Source organism: Ranitomeya imitator, chromosome 5 (assembly GCF_032444005.1).
Source record: "Ranitomeya imitator isolate aRanImi1 chromosome 5, aRanImi1.pri, whole genome shotgun sequence".
NCBI classification, from domain to species: Eukaryota; Metazoa; Chordata; class Amphibia; order Anura; family Dendrobatidae; genus Ranitomeya; species Ranitomeya imitator.
In genome coordinates this window covers 126,249,550-126,271,945 of record NC_091286.1, presented here as the reverse complement: position 1 = coordinate 126,271,945, position 22,396 = coordinate 126,249,550, and the positions used below count along the sequence as shown (strand labels likewise).

The window sequence follows — 22,396 nt, the reverse complement described above, 5'->3', positions numbered from 1 at the left end:
GGTTTTATTTCAGCGTTTGAGTGATGCCAGTGCCTCTAATCTAAGCTCCCGGACCCTGACTGACACTGGCTCTACATTGTGGCACAGCGGCCGCTCTGTATACTCACAGCGGTGACTGAACCGGCCTCTGCCCCCATGACTGAAGCCAAATGCTGCCGGGGAGAATATTGATCATTTTCTCCTCCAACATTCGGCTGCGTACAGATTAACCGCATATCTGCAGGTTAACAGCATTATTTCTGGTGACAGATTCCCTTTGAATGAAAGGAGAAGTTACCAGTGTAAGATCTGTAACCAACACAGAACAGTAGAACTGAACTTTGTTTCATTACAAACACAATTGCAGCAGCAGCTCTCAGAGCTCTGCCGTATTGCAACAGAGATGGACGCTGAGAGGAACCTGCAGATGTGTCCGGTATAATCACCCACAGCTCTGCAGTGAGATCAGAAGAGCAGCCATTACACATCACGCTGGTAACCATTACATATCACACTGGTATTTTTTTATTTAAAATAAGCTCTGGAGGCAGAGTCTCATGGAGATCAGTGTCTGGCCTATAGCTCTTATCAGATCACATGACAAAAATATGGATTTGGAATAAGACATCGGATTACGGATTTCAAGATATCATTTTATTCCACTTTCTATGACTTACATGCCCATATTGACCCGTAACAATGCTTGATCCTATTATAAAGATGCCCTTTACAACTGAGTTTAAAGGGGCTTTCTTTGCAGCTTGTGAAGAATCTATTTCTACTAAATAAATGATTTTGAGACAGTGTACATATATCCGTTCCCAAAGAACCAGGTGTTGAGTATTCCAGCAGTCAAACTCCAGGAGTGGTAGAATAGGCCAGGGATTGTATGAAGTTATACTTTATCTTATCACTTCTGGAGTTTGAGTGCTGGACTACTCACCCCTTGGTTTCTTTGAAATGATGTTCATGCTTGTCCGATTCCAACTCAGATTCCTTTTGTCCTTGCACCGCCTGTGATTCTCTCAGCTTATCTTGGGGTTACATATGAGGTGAGTTGAACTGACACATATTTTTTTGTGACAGGTTATATACATGCCTCAATATTGAAATTGCAACACCAAGAAGGAAAAGTTGTACAATTATGGATCAATAGATATATCATTGATATGCAAATATTTAAAAAATGGAAACAAAATATTAAAAAATAAGGTTATAAATCGCTTAAGGATGCAGACAATTTTGTGTTTTTTTTTGTTTTTGTTTTTTTCATTTTTCTCCTCGTTTTCTATTAGCCATAACTTTTTTTTTCTAACTTTGTAAACAAAAAATTGGGTTCTGACACCATTTTCTGAGATCCATAATGCTTTGGGGTCAATGGACCCATGTAAGAGATTGTTCTTTTGCGGGGCAAGCTAGTGATTTTTTTTCTCTCATTACAACGTTTACTGGTCATGTTAATCTTGTATTTTCATAGATCGGACTTTTACGGATACTTTAATATTAAATATGTATATATTTGTATAGTTTTTACATATCTTCACTTTTTATATATATTTTAAAATGTTTAATTATGTTTTGTTTGTTTTTACTTTTCACTTTATTTTTCAGTCTCTTTAGGGGATCTGAACTTGTGATCGATTTATTGTCTGTACCATATGCTGCAATATTCCAGTATTGCTGTATATAGTACAAATCACAGTCTTCTATGATGTCAAGCCTGGGGCTAGACATCCTGGGAGAAATGACCTAACAGACACAGTAAGCTGACAAGTCACCAGCTATCATTTCAACTCATCGGCTTCCTGCGATTGCTTTATGTCTGGACAATGGGCACCAGAACGAGCGCGAGGCCCGCATTGCGATGCGTAAATGCTGCTGTTAGTGATTGTCAACAGCATTTAATAGTTTTAACAACAGTCATTGGTGGTAGCGCTGATGGCTGTAGTTAAAACCAGATGCCGGCTATGTAATGTAACCAGCAGCTGCACTTTGTGGAGTGTGCTCAACTCCTGAACCTGCTCCAAACACCCTAATATGCTCCATAACGTATATATCCAGCAACCTTTGCAATTGCAGACCAATGACGCCCCAGATGTGTTCGATGAGATACAAGTCTGGAGATGCTGCTAGCCATGGTAGCATGTTTTAAGCTACACAGGCTGCTTGCAGTTGGACAAGCAACATGCTACCTACAACCTACCCTTAAAATGACAGACTGTTTATGTCTTTGTCAGTGGCAAACTTGCAAAATCAGCAAGGGATCAAATAATTACCGTATTTCCTCAGTTGTAAGTTCTGTCAGCCAGATGCTTAAATCTCAGCTTCATGTGAATACATTTAACAATGTATAAAAAGATCAGAAGAATCCTTTATTCGAAGCCTGTGTTCCCGGCCTCCTTGGTATGGTCTGAGGACAACAGAAGTAGCAAGCATTCCAGCTAGAACTGAGCAAGCTGGAGATGAGGTTCTGTCATTTGTAGGATTGCAGTAGTTAACACACTGACATAGCAGTGGAATGTCAAGGCCATATTTCTTTTTATGGAGGTGGCAGTGTTAAAAATCCTAAGAATTGCTAGATTTTGAACAAAATCTTTTGCAGCACTCTCCCTTTTAACTACTGGACTTTCCAGATGTTGGTATGTGGAAGTTTATATATTCACATTCCAATCTGGTGTCTGTCAATGTTTGGAAAATTCCTACTCTTGCAGACAATACTATTTTAAACCTTAATACACCACCATAGCATATGTTTCGAAATAGTTATGTTTGGCTGTTATCCATTACAGGGTGTGGATAGCAAGAAACATCCTAAAGCCCGTCCAGTCTAAACCATCCTCTACCCTTGTAGCGTTACTTACTATGATGCTGGGCAGTCTGGGCGATGCCCAAGTAATGTAGTTTACAGCATTGTTATATAGTTAGTCCTACTGACTGTCCAATCACAAGGGCTGCTCAGTGGACCAATCCATGAGTTATTTTGTGGGTAAATGTGCTGCCCATATTCTATTTAAATCTCCAGTTTCCTGTCACTTTTACCAATTATATTGCTTGCTACTAGATGGTGGCCCGATTCTAATGCATCGGGTATTCTAGAATATGTATAGTATATAGCACAGCCCACGTAGTATATAACACAGCCCACGTAGTATATAACACAGATAAGTAGTATATAGCACAGCCCACGCAGTATATAACACAGCCCACGTAGTATATAACATAGCCCACGTAGTATATAACACAGCCCAAGCAGTATATAACACAGCCCACGCAGTACATAACAGCCCACATAGTATATAACACAGCCTACGTAGTATGTGACACAGCCTACGTAGTATGTGACACAGCCCACGTAGTATATAACACAGCCACGTAGTATATTGCACAGCCCACGTAGTATATAGCAGAGAGACGTATATAACAGCCCACACAGTATATAACACAGCCCATGCAATATATAACGCAGGCCATGCAGTATATAACACAGCCCATGCAGTATATAACGCAGCACAGAAAAAGAAACGACAAAAAGCTCCCAGAATTATTTTGAATACTATATATAAATTTATTAACAGATCAGGTAAAAGATGACAAGCACAGGAAATGGGAGGGGAGTACAGCCACATAACACATGTCAAAAAAGGACACTCATAGGACTACAAAACAATCATAACCTTGTATGTAGGCAACACAGGACATACCTGCTAACGATAAAGTGTAATACAGTGTGAATATTGCACGGCGCCCATACTGCCTGATTGGAACCAAAATAGGTGCTAGGGTATGAATTACAAGTTCCAAAGATTGAAAGGGCCAAAGTTGAGCCACATAACATAAATAGTATATTTACCCGTATAGCACCAGGAGAGGAGTCCCAGAGTGTCCACCCCAACGCGCGTTTCGGCGGTGTGGCCTTTCTCAAGGGGTGTGGCCTTTCTCACACTCTGGGACTCCTCTCCTGGTGCTATACGGGTAAATATACTATTTATGTTATGTGGCTCAACTTTGGCCCTTTCAATCTCTGGAACTTGTAATTCATACCCTAGCACCTATTTTGGTTACAATCAGGCAGTATGGGCGCCGTGCAGTATTCACACTGTATTACACTTTATCGTTAGCAGGTATGTCCTGTGTTGCCTACATACAAGGTTATGATTGTTTTGTAGTCCTATGAGTGTCCTTTTTTGACATGTGTTATGTGGCTGTACTCCCCTCCCATTTCCTGTGCTTGTCATCTTTTACCTGATCTGTTAATAAATTTATATATAGTATTCGAAATAATTCTGGGAGCTTTTTGTCGTTTCTTTTTCTGTGGTTAGTATATAACGCAGGCCACGGAGTATATAACACAGCCCACGCAGTATATAACCCAGCCCACGCAGTATATAACCCAGCCCACGCAGTATATAACCCAGCCCACGCAGTATATAACCCAGCCCACGCAGTATATAACCCAGCCCACGCAGTATATAACCCAGCCCACGCAGTATATAACCCAGCCCACGCAGTATATAACCCAGCCCACGCAGTATATAACCCAGCCCACGCAGTATATAACCCAGCTCACGCAGTATATAACACAGGCCACGCAGTATATAACACAGGCCACGCAGTATATAACACAGCCCACGCAGTATATAACACAGCCCACGCAGTATATAACACAACCCACGTAGCATATAACACAGCCCACGTAGTATATAGCACAGCCCCCGTAGTATATTACACAGCCCATGTAGTATATAACACAGGCCACGTAGTATATAGCAGAGACGTAGTATATAGCACCGCCTATGTAGTATATTACACAGCCACATAGTATATTGCACAGCCACGTAGTATATAGCACAGCCCACGCAGTATCTAACACAGCCCACGTACTATATAACACAGCCCACATAGTAAGTAGCAATGTGGGCACCATATCCCTGTTAAAAAAAGAATTAAAATAAAAAATAGTTATATACTCGCCTTCTGGCGGCCCCCGGATCCAGCCCAGGCCTTTAGCGATGCTCTTCGCGACGCTCCGTTCCCTATAATGCATTGCGGCATCTCCAGTCATTGCCGCAATGGATTCTTGGGACCGGAGCATCGCGAGGAGCGGGAAAGGTGCCAGAAGGTGAGAATATAATGATTTTTTATTAACTTTTATTATTATATTATATTTATTATTAATTTTTTTAACATTTGATCTTTTTACTATTGATAATGCATAGGCAATATATTGTCGTTTTTTATGTTTTAAAAATTACAAAAAGGAAAATGGGCAGATGCACCCTACATGGTTAGTACCTAGTAGCATCCCCTTTTGCAAGTATCACAGCTTATAAATGTTTTTTGTAGCCAGCAAAGAGTCTTTCAATTGTTGTTTGAGAAAAAATTTTCAAGGAAGAATGGATGAAAATCCCTCATTCTGTGAAATTCCTGGGTCGTCTTGCATGCACTGCTATTTTGAGGTCTGACCTTAGATTTTCAATTATGTTCAGATCAGGGGACTGTGAGGGCCATTGTGAAACTTTCAGTTTGCACCTTTTGAGTTAGTCTATTATGGATTTTGACGTGTGTTTAGGATCATTATCCATTTGTAGAAGCCATCATTTTTTCAACTTCAGCTTTTTTTACTGATGGTGTTATGTTTGCATCAAGAAATTGTTGAAATTTCTTGGAATCTATTCTTCCCTGTACCCCATGCCATTGGCTGCAACACAACCCAAAAGAATAATTGATCCATCCCCAAGCTTAATGTTTGGTGAGAAGTTCTTCTGAAATTCTGTGTCCTTTTTTTTTTCTCCACATATACCGTTGATCATTGTCGCCAAAGAGTTCTATTTTAACCTCATCGGTCCACAGGACTTGTTTCCAAAATGCATCGGGCTTGTTTAGATGTTCTTTTGCACATTTCTGACTCTGAATTTTATGGTGAGGACTCAAGAGAGGTTTTCTTCTAATGACTCTTCCATGAAGCCCATATTTGTGCAGGTGTACCTGAACAGTAGAACAATGTACCACAACTCCAGAGGCTGCTAAATCTTCCTGAAGGTTTTTTCAGCCAAGCGTAGGTTCTGATTTGCCTCTCTAGCAATCCTATGAGCAGCTATCACTGAAGAATACAAGGCAGCTGCTTAGAAAAACCCATGACTGCTGTTTGTTGGCAAGAGGTTAGAGTAGGCTGGGTTTTATTAAGCTGGGAAATTTACATCACCTGGCCTTTCCTACTGATGATAATGAACAAGCCATAACCCCACCAGGCTAATTAAGGACTGAAACCTTGGTCATAGTAATCTAATCACACAAATCTCCAATGGTGGCCAAACTTTTGCATTGGTCCATTTTCCTTTTTGTAATTTCCCCCCCCCTGCTGCAGACGCCATACAGCCGTCACTCAAATCTTCTTGGCACCGGGCGCCGCCTCCTCACCGCTGTTTTGAAATGAGCCTGCGCTCTTTTCTCCTGCCTTGGGCAGGCGCAGTGAGCGCTGCCCGTCTGTCCTCATATGCAGCCCAGCTGACTGCGCCTGTGCGGCTGCCCTGCCTGTGAATCCCAGCCCCGCAGTGTCTTCTTATTTATTCATACTACGGGGCTGGGATTCACAGGCAGGGCGGCCGCCCAGGCGCAGTCAGCTGGACTGCATATGAGGACAGACGGGCAGCGTTCACTGCGCCTGCCCAAGGCAGGAGAAAAGAGCGCAGGCGCCAGCTCATTTCAAAACAGCGCTGAGGAGGCGGCGCCCGGCGCCAAGAAGACTTGAGTGACGGCTGTGAGGCGTCTGCAGCAGGGGGGAGGGGAAAGGCCTGCCTTCAGGACTGAAGAAAAGTATTTAGGACAAATTACAAAACAGATTATTTCGGCAGTTACAGCACACAGAACTAAAAGAGCCACCTTGTCAGAATGCAGCATTACTGCTGCTCAAGTGGCTCTTTTAGTTAAAAACGCCTGGGGGGGGGGTGACAGGTTCCCTTTAAGGAGGGCCTATAGTGTCCAGTTTTTCTTCTTTATCTATTCTTACAGATTGTAAGCTAGTGAGCAGGACCCTCGCTCCTTGTGTTACATTTGAATTGCATGGTATTGTCTGTTCATGTCCCCCAATTGATGGTAAATTGCTGTGGAATATGTTGACGATATAAAATTATTTTTATTATTATTATGCTCCCCTGAGTGTTCTTTTTTTTTCTTTGTTTTTTTTTTTTTTAAATGTCCCAAACAATTCCAGGGATATTGACCTTCTTATGTATGGCTAATTTGTGTGGTCTTCACCAAGGCGGTGTTACTTACAGGGTAATCATATACACCGTGTTCCAAATTATTATGCAAATGACATTTTTCTCAGATTTTCCTAAATGGTCAGTGCAAATGATAGTCAGTCTAATAAAAGTCATCACCCGTTAGAGTATACATCGAATTTTATTGAAGAAACCTCCCAATGATAACAGTATAATCTGCAAAATAAATAAACTCAAAATGCACTTATCAAATTATTAGGCACAGTAGAATTTTTATACATTTGATATGTTTTAAGGAACTGAAAATGCTCATTTGTGGAATTTGCAGCATTAGGAGGTCACATTCACTGAACATAAAAAGCTATTTAACTCCAAAACCTCCTAACAGGCCAAGTTACATGTTAACATAGGACCCCTTCTTTGATATTAACTTCACAATTCTTGCATCCATTGAACTTGTGAGTTATTGGAGAGTTTCTGCTTGTATTTCTTTGCATGAAGTCAGAATAGCCTCCCAGAGCCGCTGTTTTGATGTGAACTGCCTCCCACCCTCATAGATCTTTTGCTTGATGATACTCCAAAGGTTCTCTATAGGGTTGAGGTCAGGGGAAGATGGTGGCCACACCATGAGTTTATCTCCTTTTATGCCCATAGCAGCCAATGACTCAGAGGTATTCTTTGCAGCAGAGATGGTGCATTGTCATGCATGAAGATGATTTTGCTCCTGAAGGCACATTTCTGCTTTTTAGACCATGGAAGAAAGTTGACAGTCAGAAACTCTAAATACTTTGCAGAGGTCATTTTCACACCTTCAGGAACCTTAAAGCGTCCTACCAGCTGTTTCCCCGTGATTCTGGCCTAAAATGTGACTCCTCCACCTCCTTGCTGACGTCGCAGCCTTGTTGGGACATGGTAGCCATCCACTACTCCATCTATCTGGACCATCCAGGGTTGCTTGACACTCATCAGTAAACAAGACTATTTGGAAATTAGTGTTCATGTATGTCTGGGCCCACTTTAACCATTTCTGCTCATGAACATTGTTTAAGGGTGGCTGAATATTAGGTTTATGCACCACAGCAAGCCTTTGAAGGATCCTACACCTTGAGGTTCGAGGGACTCCAGAGGCACCAGCAGCTTCAAATAACTGTTTGCTGCTTTGGAATGGTATTTTGGCAGCTGCTCTCTTAATCCCATGAATTTGTCTGGCAGAAACCTCCCTCATTTTGCCTTTATCTGCATGAACTCTGTCTGTGCTCTGTTTCAGTCACAAATCTCTTCACAGTATGATGACCACTCTTAAGTTTTCGTGGAATATCTAATGTTTTCATACCTTGTCCAAGGCATTGCACTATTTAATGCTTTTCAGCAGCAGAGAGATCCTTTTTAGTTCCCATATTACTTGAAACCTGCGGCCTGCTTAATAATGTGGAACATAACTTTTAAGTAGTTTTCCTTTAATTAGAATCAACTGGAAAACTAATTATCACGTGTTTAAGATTGATTTCAGTGATCCATTGAGCCCTGAGACAATACCATCCATGAGTTTAGTTGAAAAACAAAACAATTAAATCTTTATGACACTTAAATTCAATTTGCATAATAATTTGGAACACAGTGTATATCTTACAGAAAATAGGGAGTGACTAATCCCAAAAAGCTGAGACAAAATGATGGAGACTTATTTGGGTATAAAAAATATGAATTTTTAATACATATAGATAAAATAGGTGAAATATAATTACCGTATATACTCGAGCGTAGGCTGACCCGAGTATAAGCCGAGGCACCTAATTTTTCTACGGAAATCCTGTCCTGCTATGCGTGGCTTCCGCCTTCGCTGTCCTGCTATGTGTGGCTTCCTCCCGTCACTGTCCTGCTATGTGTGGCTTCCTCCCGTGGCTGTCCTGCTATGTGTGGCTTCCTCCCATCGCTGTCCTTCTATGCGTGGCTTCCGCCGTCGCTGTCCTGCTATGTGTTGCTTCCCTGTCGCTGTCCTGCTATGTGTGGCTCCCCTTCCTGTCCTGGTATGCATGGCTCACCCCCCATCCTGTCCTGTATGCATGGCTCCCCCTGTCCCATCGTTGTATGCATGGCTCCCCCGATCCCGTCATTGTATGCATGGCTCCCCACCCCGTCCCATCATTGTATGCATGGCTTCCCCCCATCCCGGTATGCATGCTTCCTGTTCCAAAAAAAACAAAACATCCCACTCACCCTCCTACTCCGCACCGTCGCAGCATCTCGTTCTGGCTTCCTGCAGCTCTTCCTGTGCTGAGCGATCCACAATGGGAGTGGAGACGCGTGCATATTCATTACCTTAATGAGTGGTGCCACGTGATCGCTCAGCACAGGAAGAGCTGCCGACACAGAGACCAATAAGATGCTGCACGGGCACAGTGGAGGGTGAGTATGATGCAGCTATCACTGTGCTCTATAAGAGAAATTAAAATTCATTTCTCCTTAGCAGCTGCACAGTTACAGCAACAGCTGCCGGCTCCTGCCGCTGCTCCGCCGCTCCTCCTTCCCCGCCGGCTTTCTGGACAATGACTGGTGTATAAGCCAAGTGGGGCATTTTCAGCACAAAACAATGTGCTGAAAAACTCGGCTTATACACGAGTATATACGGTATGTCTAAAAATGTAAAGTGACTAGTGCTTACCCATAAAGTAATGACCCTGTGTACGCCTGCAGCCCCAACACGTGTTTCACAGGAGCTGTTTTATTTTTTTTATGCTCAAATAGGTCTCTATTATTTTGTTTTAGCTTTTTGGCATTAATCACTCCCTTTTTTTCTATAGGATATATTCAATTAGGAGTTGCCTAGCAATTGAGGGATTATGGTCCCCTTTATTTTCCATAGTATTGGTGTTTTGAAATTTACATGGTAATTATGCAAAGAAGCCTTAATACATGCCGACAGAGAAACATGTGGGTCACATCCCCCTGACCCCCTGATTAAAACCTTGAAAATTAGAACTAAATGAAAAAGGCCCATATCTCCAGCTGATTTCAAATATGTTGGATAATAGAAAAAAAAAAGAATAGTAAGGGAAACAGCTGGAATACATTAAGAATAAATCCTGGCCACTTCTGACCTGGCGACAGGTCCTTTTTCAAATGTATCTCTATAGATAGGATAAGTAGGCCATCTTTGGGCATTACTGCAGTTACACAGCTGGGTGCTGGAGCAATGTGTTCTGCATAGCCGAGTCTTTGTATTCACTATTCACTTCTTGGAGATTTCTTTATAATTTAGAAGGTTCTGTTCTCAGACGCACACACACACACATATATATAAATATATATATATATATATATATATATATACTAGCTATTGAACCCGTTCTATGCCCGGGTGGCGAGCATTTATATTGGTATATGGTCTCCATCCTGGTATGTGTTGCTTCCATCCTGCGCCCTAATCTTGTCATGTGCTGCTACCATCTTGCGCCCCCATCCTGTAATTTGCTGCTCCCATCCTGCGCCCCCGTTCTGTCATGTGCTGCTCCCATCCTGCGCCACCGTTCTGTAATTTGCTGCTCCCATCCATATGCCCCATACGCTGCTCCATAAAGGTTGATGGCCCCCATTAGATGCTCCATAGTATATGCCTCATATGCTGCTCCATTATGGTTGATGGCCCCCATAAGATGCTCCATAGTATATGCCTCATATGCTGCTCCATTATGGTTGATGGCCCCCATAAGATGCTCCATAGTATATGCCTCATATGCTGCTCCATTATGGTTGATGGCCCCCATAAGATGCTCCATAGTATATGCCTCATATGCTGCTCCATTATGGTTCATGGCCCCCATAAGATGCTCCATAGTATATGCCCCGTATGCTGCTCCATTATGGTTGATGACCCCCATAAGATGCTCCATAGTATATTCCCCGTATACTGCTCCATAAATGTTGATGGCCCCATAAGATGCTCCATAGTATTATATGCCCCGTATGCTGCTGTGATATATAAAAAAAAAAAAACATACTCACCTATCGTCGCTGGGCGCCGAGTGCTGGGGGGCCTGAGCAGGCGGGGACACCGGTGCGCTGTGGGGGGTCAGGTGCCGGAGTCGCCGCTAGCTCAGGCCCCCGACACTTGCTATATTCACCTGTCCCGTTCCAGCGCTGCGTGCCGCTCCATCTTCCGGGTCCTCTGGCTGTGACTGTTCAGTCAGAGGGCGGCGCGCATTAAACGCGTCATCGCGCCCTCTGAACTGAACGTCACAGGCAGAGGACCCGGAAGATGGAGCGGCGCGTAGCGCTGGAACGGGACAGGTGAATATAGCATACTCACCCCCCTGGCGGTCCCTGCCTCTCCGGTGGAGATCGCGGTGTGCGTTCAGTGTTTACGCATACCGCGATCTCCTGGGCTGCGTCACTCTGTGGGGTCCAAACTGCGCCGGCGCTTGCGCTTGCACAGTCTATAAAGGCTTCGGACAGAGTGACGCTCCCAGCATTATATTATAGATATATATATATATATATTACTGACAGTGAAGTATATGAGCAGAATGTACCCTATATTTAAGCTTGTTTGATCTAAGATAAAGTGAAATGTAGCTGCCAAGACTGGGGAGAGCATATGGCATAGCAGTTATCTGCATAAGCAGCATTTGCTAACACACTTGCATACCTGTGCGGTCTGGCATCTCTCGTTACACAGAGGTAGGTGGTAGGCAGTGCATCCCTGGTTTCCAGTTTTCGGACAAATGACTCATCTAGTCATCTCCAAGCTGGGTGTCAGAATACAGGTCTGCAGGGAAGGGGGAAGAGGCTCAGGAGCACCCTTGTCTCCTTTCCCACATCTTACCAAATATAACATTTGTGTCAGAACCTTTGTGTGTTGTTAGCACAAGTTGTTATACATTTGCTATTACTCATACAAACATTTACAGTGGGTCTCTGAGGGGCCTTTCTTTATAATGCTATTTTCACAGCTGGTCTGGCAGAGATTACAATTCTTATTTAGAGCAGCGAGAAGGGAACCAAAAATACATGCACAGATTTTCCAAAGAAAAGGAACATAGCAAAGTGTGAAACATACAGGTTCTTTCCTCATATGTAAAGCGCCATGGAATAAATGGCGCTATAATAATAAATACTAATAATAATAAAGAAGAACTTACAAGAATTCTTTTTATGTTTAAATTGTTATGTAATGTAGTGTAAGTACCAAACAAATACTTACTGATTGTCATGTTCCCCAGTTTCCAGCGCTGCCCTAGTCCTCTTCTCACGTGGCTTCTGACTCCCCAGATCACACCGAGGCAGAAGTAGCTTGTACAGTGTAATCCTATGGAGCTAACATTTCATTTGACCCATCGTCTGGTCAAAACTGGCCATTTTTTTCTCTTTTATTTTATTCCCGCTACTCCCTTGAGTATTCTGTATTGCAGATTTAGAAAAAAAATTAAGTGGCGGGAATAAAATAAAAGTAAAAACTGACCACATGTGACCTGATGACCTGACATATTTAAAGGGAACCTGTCACCCACAAAATCGAAGGTGAGCTAAGCCCACCAGCATCAGGGGCTTATCTACAGCATTCTGTAATGCTGTAGATAAGCCCCCGATGTATCCTGAAAGATGAGAAAAAGAGGTTAGATTATACTCACCCAGGGGCGGTCCCGGTCCAGTTCTGGTCCGAAGGGTGTCGCGGTCCGGTCCGGGGCCTCCCATCTTCTTACAATGGCGTCCTCTTCTTGTCTTCATGCTGCGTCTCCGGTGCAGGCGTACTTTGTCTGCCCTGTTGAGGGCAGAGCAAAGTACTTAGTAAGAAGGAACATAAACCAGCTCACCCGTGATTCAGCAACCAAACCTCGGGAGCACGGACCCGCTGTGTCCAGGCGTGCAAGATCCAGAAAAAGAAGAAAGAAATGTCCAGCTTCACCGAGTCCGTAAAAAAAAGCTTTTTCTTTATTAACAAACTTTGAACATGGAGGATACAGACTTCAGCACAACCATATGGGTAAGAATCTCAACGCGTTTCTGGAGACTAGGCTCCCTTAATCATGAGCAAAGTACTGCAGTGCGCAGGGAAAGGTCAGAGAGGCCCAGCACCTGCTCACTGCAGTACTGTGCTCTGCCCTCAACAGGGCAGGCAAAGTACGCCTGCGCTGAAGCCGCGGCAGGAAGACAAGAAGAGGACGTCATCGTAAGAAGATAGGAGGCGCCGGACCGCGACGCCCATCGGACCAGAACTGGATCGGGACCACCCCTGGGTGAGTATAATATAACCTGTTTTTCTCATTTTTCATTTCAGGATACATCGGGGGCTTATCTACAGCATTACAGAATGCTGTAGATAAGCCCCTGATGCTGGTGGGCTTAGCTCACCTTCGATTTTGGGGGTGACAGGTTCCCTTTAAAGAATATAGTGCTTAACTTAAAGAAGCACTTCCAATATTTTTTTTTATTTCCTAAAATTTCCTAAATGTGTATTTGACAAAGGGGATAAAAACATGTGTGGTCTGCTCCAGATTGCGCAATGGAGGGAGGTTCTTCAGCCATTTGTAAGGATCATAGTATTCAAGAATGGATTGTCCGAGTAGTGGATAACCCCTTTAAACCATGTGTCAGACTTTGGCAGTGGCTTACCTCCACTTAGGACAAAAGGATCTCGCACTTGATTTCATAATGCCTAATGCTCATCTAACCTGACATTATCTGTCTGGGGAAAAACAGGAGGCCCTCATTCACATTCAATAGTCAGTCCTGCTAAAATCATCAGGTTTGGCTGACTTACATCTGTTTGCCCCCCTCCCCCTAGTCTTTTTCCAGTGAATGTAAAGGACTCTGTAAGATATTTAACCCGTTGTTTTCTCTGCCATTACCTTCGTTAAACTAATTGTTTACTTTCATCATTTCTACATTTAGTGTTTTTTTTTAACTATCTTTGGTATCAAAAAATATTGTTTTTGTTTTGGACATAAAAAATTGGCCATTGGCAGGGAAGGTAATGCCAGTTTGTTAACGGTCTTTGAATGCTTGACTGTAGCAATGACATGTTGTATGACGGTGCAGCCATTCCCATGCATCACTGATGCTATTGATTGGCTGCGCAGTCACAGGGTTTGCAATGCATCATTGCTGTGACCAGATAAATAAAAATTTTCAGAAGTCAACAGTGCAGCAGGAGATTTGGCAGGTAAATATTCATTTTACCACGTTTAATGCCTGTGGCTAAATGTTCTGCTATTTACAGCCAGTTGGCTAGCCATAATGGGGTTGGACAGTGATGGGATGGCTATATGTAATTAAAGTACCACTCCAGCACTTGTTTTTATTTTACCACTGGAGTGGTGTCACTAAGGCTACGTTCACATTGGCGTTCCGCCAATGTGCGTCGCTGTTGCGCCGGCGACGCGCCGGCGACGCAGCGGCGACGCGCCCCTATGTTTAACATAGGGGACGCGTGCGTCGTTTTGGTGGCGTTTTTCGCCACGTGCGTCGTTTCCGACGCTAGCGTCGGACGCAAGAAAACGCTACATTGTAGCATTTTCTGTGCGTCCGATTTTCGTCAAAAACGACGCACGCGTCGCAAAACGCGCGCGTTTGCGCGCGTTTTTACGTGCGTCGCGCGTTGCGTCGCCGACGCAGGGCGGCGCAACGCTAGTGTGAACCTAGCCTAATGTAGGTTCCCTGTATTATACTCACCAGCCCCATCTTCATCTGTTATTGGAAATGGATGATGTCAATTATTGAATCGTAATAACCTGTCATTGTTCATTTTCTTCTATTTCTTTCTCATTAGAGTCAGATAGACTTCAGCATTGCCTCGTTGTCTTCTCAAGAACCAGCAAGCACTATCGTACAGAGTGAGCAGAAACAAACCCCCAAATCGGCCAGTCAAAGCACCCAAATTAAGACTCCCCTTGGAAGTTCAGCAGCCAAGCCATCTCAGGGAATCAGGACACCTAATTGTGATGGGTCTACGCCAGTCAGAAAAGAAGAAGAATCAGCATTTTGGAAAATAAGCATGGAACGTTCTAGAGTTGAAGGTTCACCGTCAGAATTTCAGTCTTTGACACCCAGTCAAATAAAGTCCTTAGAAAAGGGAGAGAAACCACTTCCCGTCTTCTGTAGACAAGATTCATTCCCGAAGGAGAAGGAAGTGATAAAGCCAGAAAAACCTGAGAAGTCTCTTGTGTCTGAAAAGCCATCTGTGGTCACTAAGCAGCCAAAGACAACCAATCCAAGTAGTGTTTCTTTAGCTTTGGAGACTCCAAGACAAAGTCAGTCTTCTGTCAGCACTCTAGATGATGTCTTTCTTCCAGAGCCACCAGCACGAATGCCGCCAGTGACAGAAATCAGTAAGGAACCTGAAAATGAGGCTTCTTCATCAGGACCTCAGCTGTTTTCACAGGTCAGTGTAAGATGTGTAAAATAGTCAGACTTCTTAACAAGTGTCCTCTTGGAATTTACAGTATGGGCCTCTTCTTAGAATATGGTTTATGGTAGGCAAAACAACGAGAGGCAGATCTTGTGCTAAAACCGGGAAGCACTTGTCCCTCTACCTTCTGAAAATACTGAGGATACTCACTCTGCACTATGCCGAGCATGGGTACAATTGAAATATTAAGGGTTTTGAAATTGCTTCTCTTCTTTACAAATGGGTTATGTATCCGTAGGTTATTTGGGATTCTGTTGCATAGTTGTCTCGTTATGGGCTTCCCATTGTAGAATACAGCCAATCCCCCCGATGGTCAGCAGTGTGCAGCACCCACAGGACACAGCTAATTTTACCAGAGGAAGCCACTGATTGTCAGGCTTGTATCATGGCATGATGCATCAGACATCATACAACGATGCTTGCCCTACAAACCAAGTCATGGGGCACTTTGCCCATGGCTTCACTGAGGGCGACGTGATGCTCAGATGACTGATCTTCCATGCCTTACAAAAATGGCTCCAGTTCACAAGAAAGGCTGGAGGAAACTATCATGGGGCACTTTGCCCATGGCTTCACTGAGGGCGACGTGATGCTCAGATGACTGATCTTCCATGCCTTACAAAAATGGCTCCAGTTCACAAGAAAGGCTGGAGGAAACTATCATGGGGCACTTTGCCCATGGCTTCACTGCGGGCGACGTGATGCTCAGATGACTGATCTTCCATGCATTACAAAAATGGCTCCAGTTCACAAGAGAGGCTGGAGGAAACTACTTATTTAAGCACAGCAAATGTAGCTAATTTTCCCACTATGTTTTCCATGTAGATTTTAGAGGAACCCACCCAGATATGATAATAATCAAAGTGGAATTTTAATATTAGTCAAAAGGAGGCAATCCCCTTTGGAACTCCACCATTTAGAGACATGTACCACCCTACCATCGCTTTAGTGTAAATTCAAATCATAGGACCATTTATAATATTATTCAGGCATTTTAGAGAATTATTTGATCGCTTTTTTAGCCCTTTTCTGTTGGCACTGTATAGTAGAATTATGTGTTCACTGTTTTGGTGCTATATGGAAGAATAATATAGTCTTCATACTGTTATATAGGCACTATATGTAAGTATTATGTGGGAACTGTTTGTCATGGTATAGTAGTGTTACTTAGGAAATCTTTGCTACAGATTTTAGGGCCATATTATATTTAGGCTTGCTACTTCCAATAGGAGGCGCTAGAGTTGTTGTCCTCTTCCTATCTGTGGAGACATTTTGCATATTTAATTTCACAGAGAAGCATTGCATTGCCTATAAGTCTCCTTACATCGACTTGGCACTCTCCACAAGGAGAGACGTTAACACTCAGACCCTCATCAGAGTCCTTTCTTCCAGTCAAATCAGACCTCTTGCTTTGCATTGAGAAAGGGGCAAACACCCCAAAACACGTATCTACACATGGAGTGTCTGGTTTGGCTTTTATCCTAAGTCATGTGGCGAGGCTCATTAATGGCTTGATATTGACTTTTAAGATTGATACTTCCAATAGGTGGCGATAGAGTTCAAGTCTTCTTCCTCTGAAAATACAATTTGTGGCCATATTACAGTACTGTTATTTTCCAGCTCTTACTGTTACTGCATGTAATAATTTATTTTCGATTTAGGAAAATTATCAAAATAAAAGTAGCAGATCTGTTTTAAGTAGAAACACAGGTATGCTGTGGAAACACAATGTTGCAATATAGTACAGAATGGTCAGATGCCGACAGCTGATCATTAATGTAACAAGCTGCCATCTGCTCATTATTGCTGTGTACTGATGAGTCTTCATTGTGATGCCACAACATCCATGGGCCCTGAAATCTAATTTTCCTAGGGTTTGTTATCCACAAAATAAATACACAGCGAAATAGAATTGTCTGGGATAATTGGCCAGCATGCCTCTTGGAAGGAAGTGACTGTTCATAATTGGCAGATATGATTTTATACACTGGGAACGTAATGTCTGTAATCTCCTGCCAGTGCCCATTAGCAATGCAGTCATGTTAGTAAATGAAATGTTATGTCTCTTCTCCGATTCCTCTTCTCCCAAGATTTTATTTACATTTGTAGTTTTTTTTGTGGAGAGACTGGAAATATCTAGCTAAATAATGTGATACCTAAATGTCTAGAAATTTCAGAAAGAAAATCTCTTAAAAGGAACCTGTCACCAATTGTTTGCCTTATAAACCCTGCTCATCAACTTTAAAATTATGTAAAAGGGGATCCTACAACCCCTTTATGCCCACAAAGCATTATTCATGTCCCACACTGCATGCAAATTATGTGGCCCAGATCAATGGGCGAATCTAGATCGTGCTCAGCACTGCATCGGGCCCTTCAAATGCTGCCTCTTTTATTACGATGACCTTTCCTACGTCAACCACACGGTGCTCGATGTCTCGCGCCTGCGCAGTGCAGTCAGAGACCTGGGCAATGGAGTCAGAGACCTGGGCAGTGGAGTCAGAGACCTGGACAGTAAAGTCAGAGACCTGGGCAGTGGAGTCAGAGACCTGGGCAGTAAAGTCAGAGACCTGGGCAGTAAAGTCAGAGACCTGGGCAGTAAAGTCAGAGACCTGGGCAGTGGAGTCAGAGACCTGGGCAGTGGAGTCAGAGACCTGGACAGTGGAGTCAGAGACCTGCGCAGTAAAGTCAGAAACCTGGGCAGTGAAGTCAGAGACCTGGTCAGTGGAGTCAGAGACCTGGTCAGTGGAGTCAGAGACCTGGTCAGTGGAGTCAGAGACCTGGTCAGTGGAGTCAGAGACCTGGTCAGTGGAGTCAGAGACCTGGTCAGTGGAGTCAGAGACCTGGTCAGTGGAGTCAGAGACCTGGTCAGTGGAGTCAGAGACCTGGTCAGTGGAGTCAGAGACCTGGTCAGTGGAGTCAGAGACCTGGTCAGTGGAGTCAGAGACCTGGTCAGTGGATTCAGAGACCTGGGGAAAAAATGTCCAGAAAGTGGAGACATCAGTACCGGGGCTAGGCAGAAAGAGCCAGAAAAGTAAAAAACGTAGTGAGATGGAAGATACAGAGGAAATGTAAAGATAATATAAATGAGGACATACCATTGAATTAATGAATCAACAGTCGTACTTGTATGTTCCCATCCGGGAAAAGGTATATTGAAAGGTATGTCGCGATAGAGCATCATAGGGAAATATACTGAAAAAACAGAACAGACCATGTATCGGGTACTGTTGGTAAAGAAGGATGCTCAGTGAAATAGTAGACGCATGCAGAAATACAAGATGGGGAAAAGGGGAATGTGCAGGGTTAAAACATAAGCGAAATATGTGACTGGGGGAGATAATGCAAAGACATACCGAAAGCTGATTAGGTTTAAGTTTACAACATGGGATGCAGTCTGTATTGAGGTAGTGGAATACACTGCAGAGGTTGAACTGTAAAAAGGGGGGGAGATAGCATGGAGTGAGGTAAAGGTCAGGAGAGTATAATAGTGTGAAATTAAATGTACTGCAGAGACCTGGTCAGTGTATTCAGAGACCTGGTCAGTAGAGTCAGAGACCTGGTCAGTGTATTCAGAGACCTGGTCAGTGTATTCAGAGACCTGGTCAGTGTATTCAGAGACCTGGGCAGTGGAGTCAGAGACCTGGTCAGTGTATTCAGAGACCTGGTCAGTGTATTCAGAGACCTGGTCAGTGTATTCAGAGACCTGGTCAGTGTATTCAGAGACCTGGTCAGTGGAGTCAGAGACCTGGTCAGTGGAGTCAGAGACCTGGTCAGTGGAGTCAGAGACCTGGTCAGTGGAGTCAGAGACCTGGTCAGTGGCGTCAGAGACCTGCGCAGTGTGGAGTCAGAGACCTGGTCAGTGGAGTCAGACCTGGTCAGTGGAGTCCGAGACCTGGTCAGTGGAGTCCGAGACCTGGTCAGTGGAGTCCGAGACCTGGTCAGTGGAGTCCGAGACCTGGTCAGTGGAGTCCGAGACCTGGGCAGTGGAGTCCGAGACCTGGGCAGTGGAGTCCGAGACCTGGGCAGTGGAGTCCGAGACCTGGGCAGTGGAGTCCGAGACCTGGGCAGTGGAGTCCGAGACCTGGGCAGTGGAGTCCGAGACCTGGGCAGTGGAGTCCGAGACCTGGGCAGTGGATTCAGAGACCTGGGCAGTGGAGTCAGAGACCACTTATTCCGCTATACTGAACAGCCAGGGAGCTGGTGACATACAAGTAAAGTCAGCGCTGGCACATTACTTGACGTTGTGCTGCCGGTCTCTGTTCCCACTGCGCTGGTGCGAGACTTTGAGCACCGTATGGATGATGTAGGAGATGTCATCGTAATAAAGGAGGCAGCATTTGAAGTGCCCGGTGCAGCGCTGAGCACGATCTAGATTCACCCATTATACCGGACCACACAATTTGCATGCATAAAGCATTATGCACAGGCACCTACGTAGGTTTAAAGGGGTTATAGAAACCCCATTTAGATGATTGTAAAGGTGGTAGTCATAGTTTATAACACAAAAAACTGGGGACCAATTTCCTTTAACATGTCACAAGTATATTTTTGTGATAAAATATCTTTTTTTTTTTACAGTTAAATACTGACCCATCATTTCACGTGTAGGGTGAGATCCAAGTTTTTCACCCACGTTCAGACGGTCATAATTTGTATTTTTATTATTTTTTATGCTGTAGCTGTGTGAGCTCTTGCTTTTTGCAGGACTTGTACGTCATAACGATGCCTAAAACATCTTTAACAAGGTAGTGTTCATTGTTTTCTTTTTCTAATGACAGAATGCATATTAACCGATTTTTAGGAGGATCAGATATTGCATAACTTTTGAGAGCATACACCGCCATGTACAGAACCATTCAGACGTCAATGAATAATTTAATCAGTCACAATTTTACCACAGTTCTTCTTTCCTCCACAGATTAACACTAGTAGTGTACTCTTGAAGTCTGGATTTGATTTCCTTGACAACTGGTAACAAGGATCATCGGTACTGTTGGAATCTGTTGGAAGACACGTGCTAATTATTTCCTTTATCGGATGGTTTAGCTGTTACCTGCAATCTCTTCCTATAAGGCTTTTTGTAAAACTGTAATCCTTATTTTCTATACTTTTGTGATGCATTTGTTAGCTAAACCTTTTATGTACTGGTTTTGGTGAAGTCAAGGTGTTTTTTAATGGTACCTATACTGTGCCTGTATCATGTTTCCTACAACGTTTAGTCATTTTGTTACACTAGTGCTCTTGAAATTACACTAAAACCAAAAATGCCTATTTACATAAAGAGAATTTGTCACAAGGTTTTTCCTACCTTGTTTGCAGGCAGCATAATGTAGGGGCAGAGATCCTGATTCCAGTGATGTGTCACTTACTGGGCTGCTTTTTGCTGTTTTGCTAAAATCGCTGTTTTATCTGCTGCAGATCTAGCAGTCCTCTTAAGTTCTTAGTTAGTTCTGTATAATCCTGCCTACAGCAAGCAGTACATTAAGTGAAACATTGCTGGAATCAGGGTCTCTGCCACTACATCATGATGTGCTCAGCTAGGTGGGACAAAACTGGTCACAGATTCCCTTTAAATCAAAGTATTCTACTTGATACTAGTATTGCTGGGCTTGTCTTTGGAGATTAAATCATCTCACATATCTAAATAGATCAAAAAGAAGAAAAACAAAATTGTATTAAATGGTCAATAGAAATATTCTCAAATCGGTTGGGTGACGTCCTCCATGTTCATGCAAGTTGATAACAAAACTGATTGGAGTAGGAGATAAAACTTCTATAAGAGCACATTTTGCATTGCTCTTTCTGTCAAAAATGCCAAAATCAATGCGGTCCATCAGGATTTGACAGTAAAGCTGTCATAACTCCGTAATAAATAGATCCGATGACAGTAGTGGAAACCGATTATACACTACATACGCTTGAGGCAGAATTTAGGGGCAAGTCACATGCATTACAAGAGCCCTGATAGATGATATTGATCGCATTCATCTTGTCTAAGGCTTTCCACTTCAATATTACTAAAAAAGGCCATCATTTCTGTGCTGCTGGTCACTGGGGTACTAGGGCATCACATGTTTGTACTGCTTGTGACGAATGGAATCCTTTGGGAATCTGGTATCAGGAGCAATCAAATTCCACCGAGCATTATAGGTATCTAGAACTTAGTTTGTAATATTATAACCTTTGAAGAACTTCCTCTCATAGGTCTAACACCAAGATAATAGGTCAATTTGGTTAGTAGGATGCGGCGGTAATATATTTATCAAAACAGGTGGATTTTTTTATATAATATTATTTTTCTCATATTCTTTAATAACTAGATATATCAGTTGCACAACAATACGTATTTATATTTAGCTTGTTAGACATTTAGCATCTCACGGGATAAAGATAGAAATTTGATCAGTTTGTTATATATATACAGCGTGTCTGTAAAGTCACGGTGCACTTTTGACCAGTCACTGGAAAGCAACAAAAAACGATAGAAATATGAAATCTGGTCCAAATAAAAGAGAAACTCTCCCAGTTTCATACCTATTCAGTGCAGTTCGATGTGGGCTCCATTTGTTGCCCTACACACATCCAAACGATAGTGAAGTACTTGCCACACACGGATAAGGATGTCTGGTGTAACAGAGTGAATAACGTGTGTGATTTTCTGTTTTAATGATTAAGGTCGTTGATATTTTCAATGTACACATGTTGCTTCACATAGCCCCAAAAGTAAAAGTCAAGGGCGTCAGATCCGGGGATCGTGGTGGCTATGGCTTGACAGAACCCCTGTCCATCC

General features: G+C 43.2%; 1 protein-coding gene across 1 annotated transcript in view; it reads left to right on the top strand.

The window, feature by feature from the left end:
• C5H1orf198 (chromosome 5 C1orf198 homolog) overlaps positions 1-21,257 on the top strand; it is a 92,679-nt gene extending 71,422 nt beyond the window's left edge. The window contains exons 3-4 of the mRNA XM_069769127.1: positions 14,965-15,576; positions 20,525-21,257. Coding sequence (XP_069625228.1) covers positions 14,965-15,576; positions 20,525-20,581 — 669 coding nt within the window. The 3' untranslated portion in view covers positions 20,582-21,257. The remainder of the gene's footprint in view (positions 1-14,964; positions 15,577-20,524) is intronic.
• Positions 21,258-22,396: the final 1,139 nt, after the last annotated feature.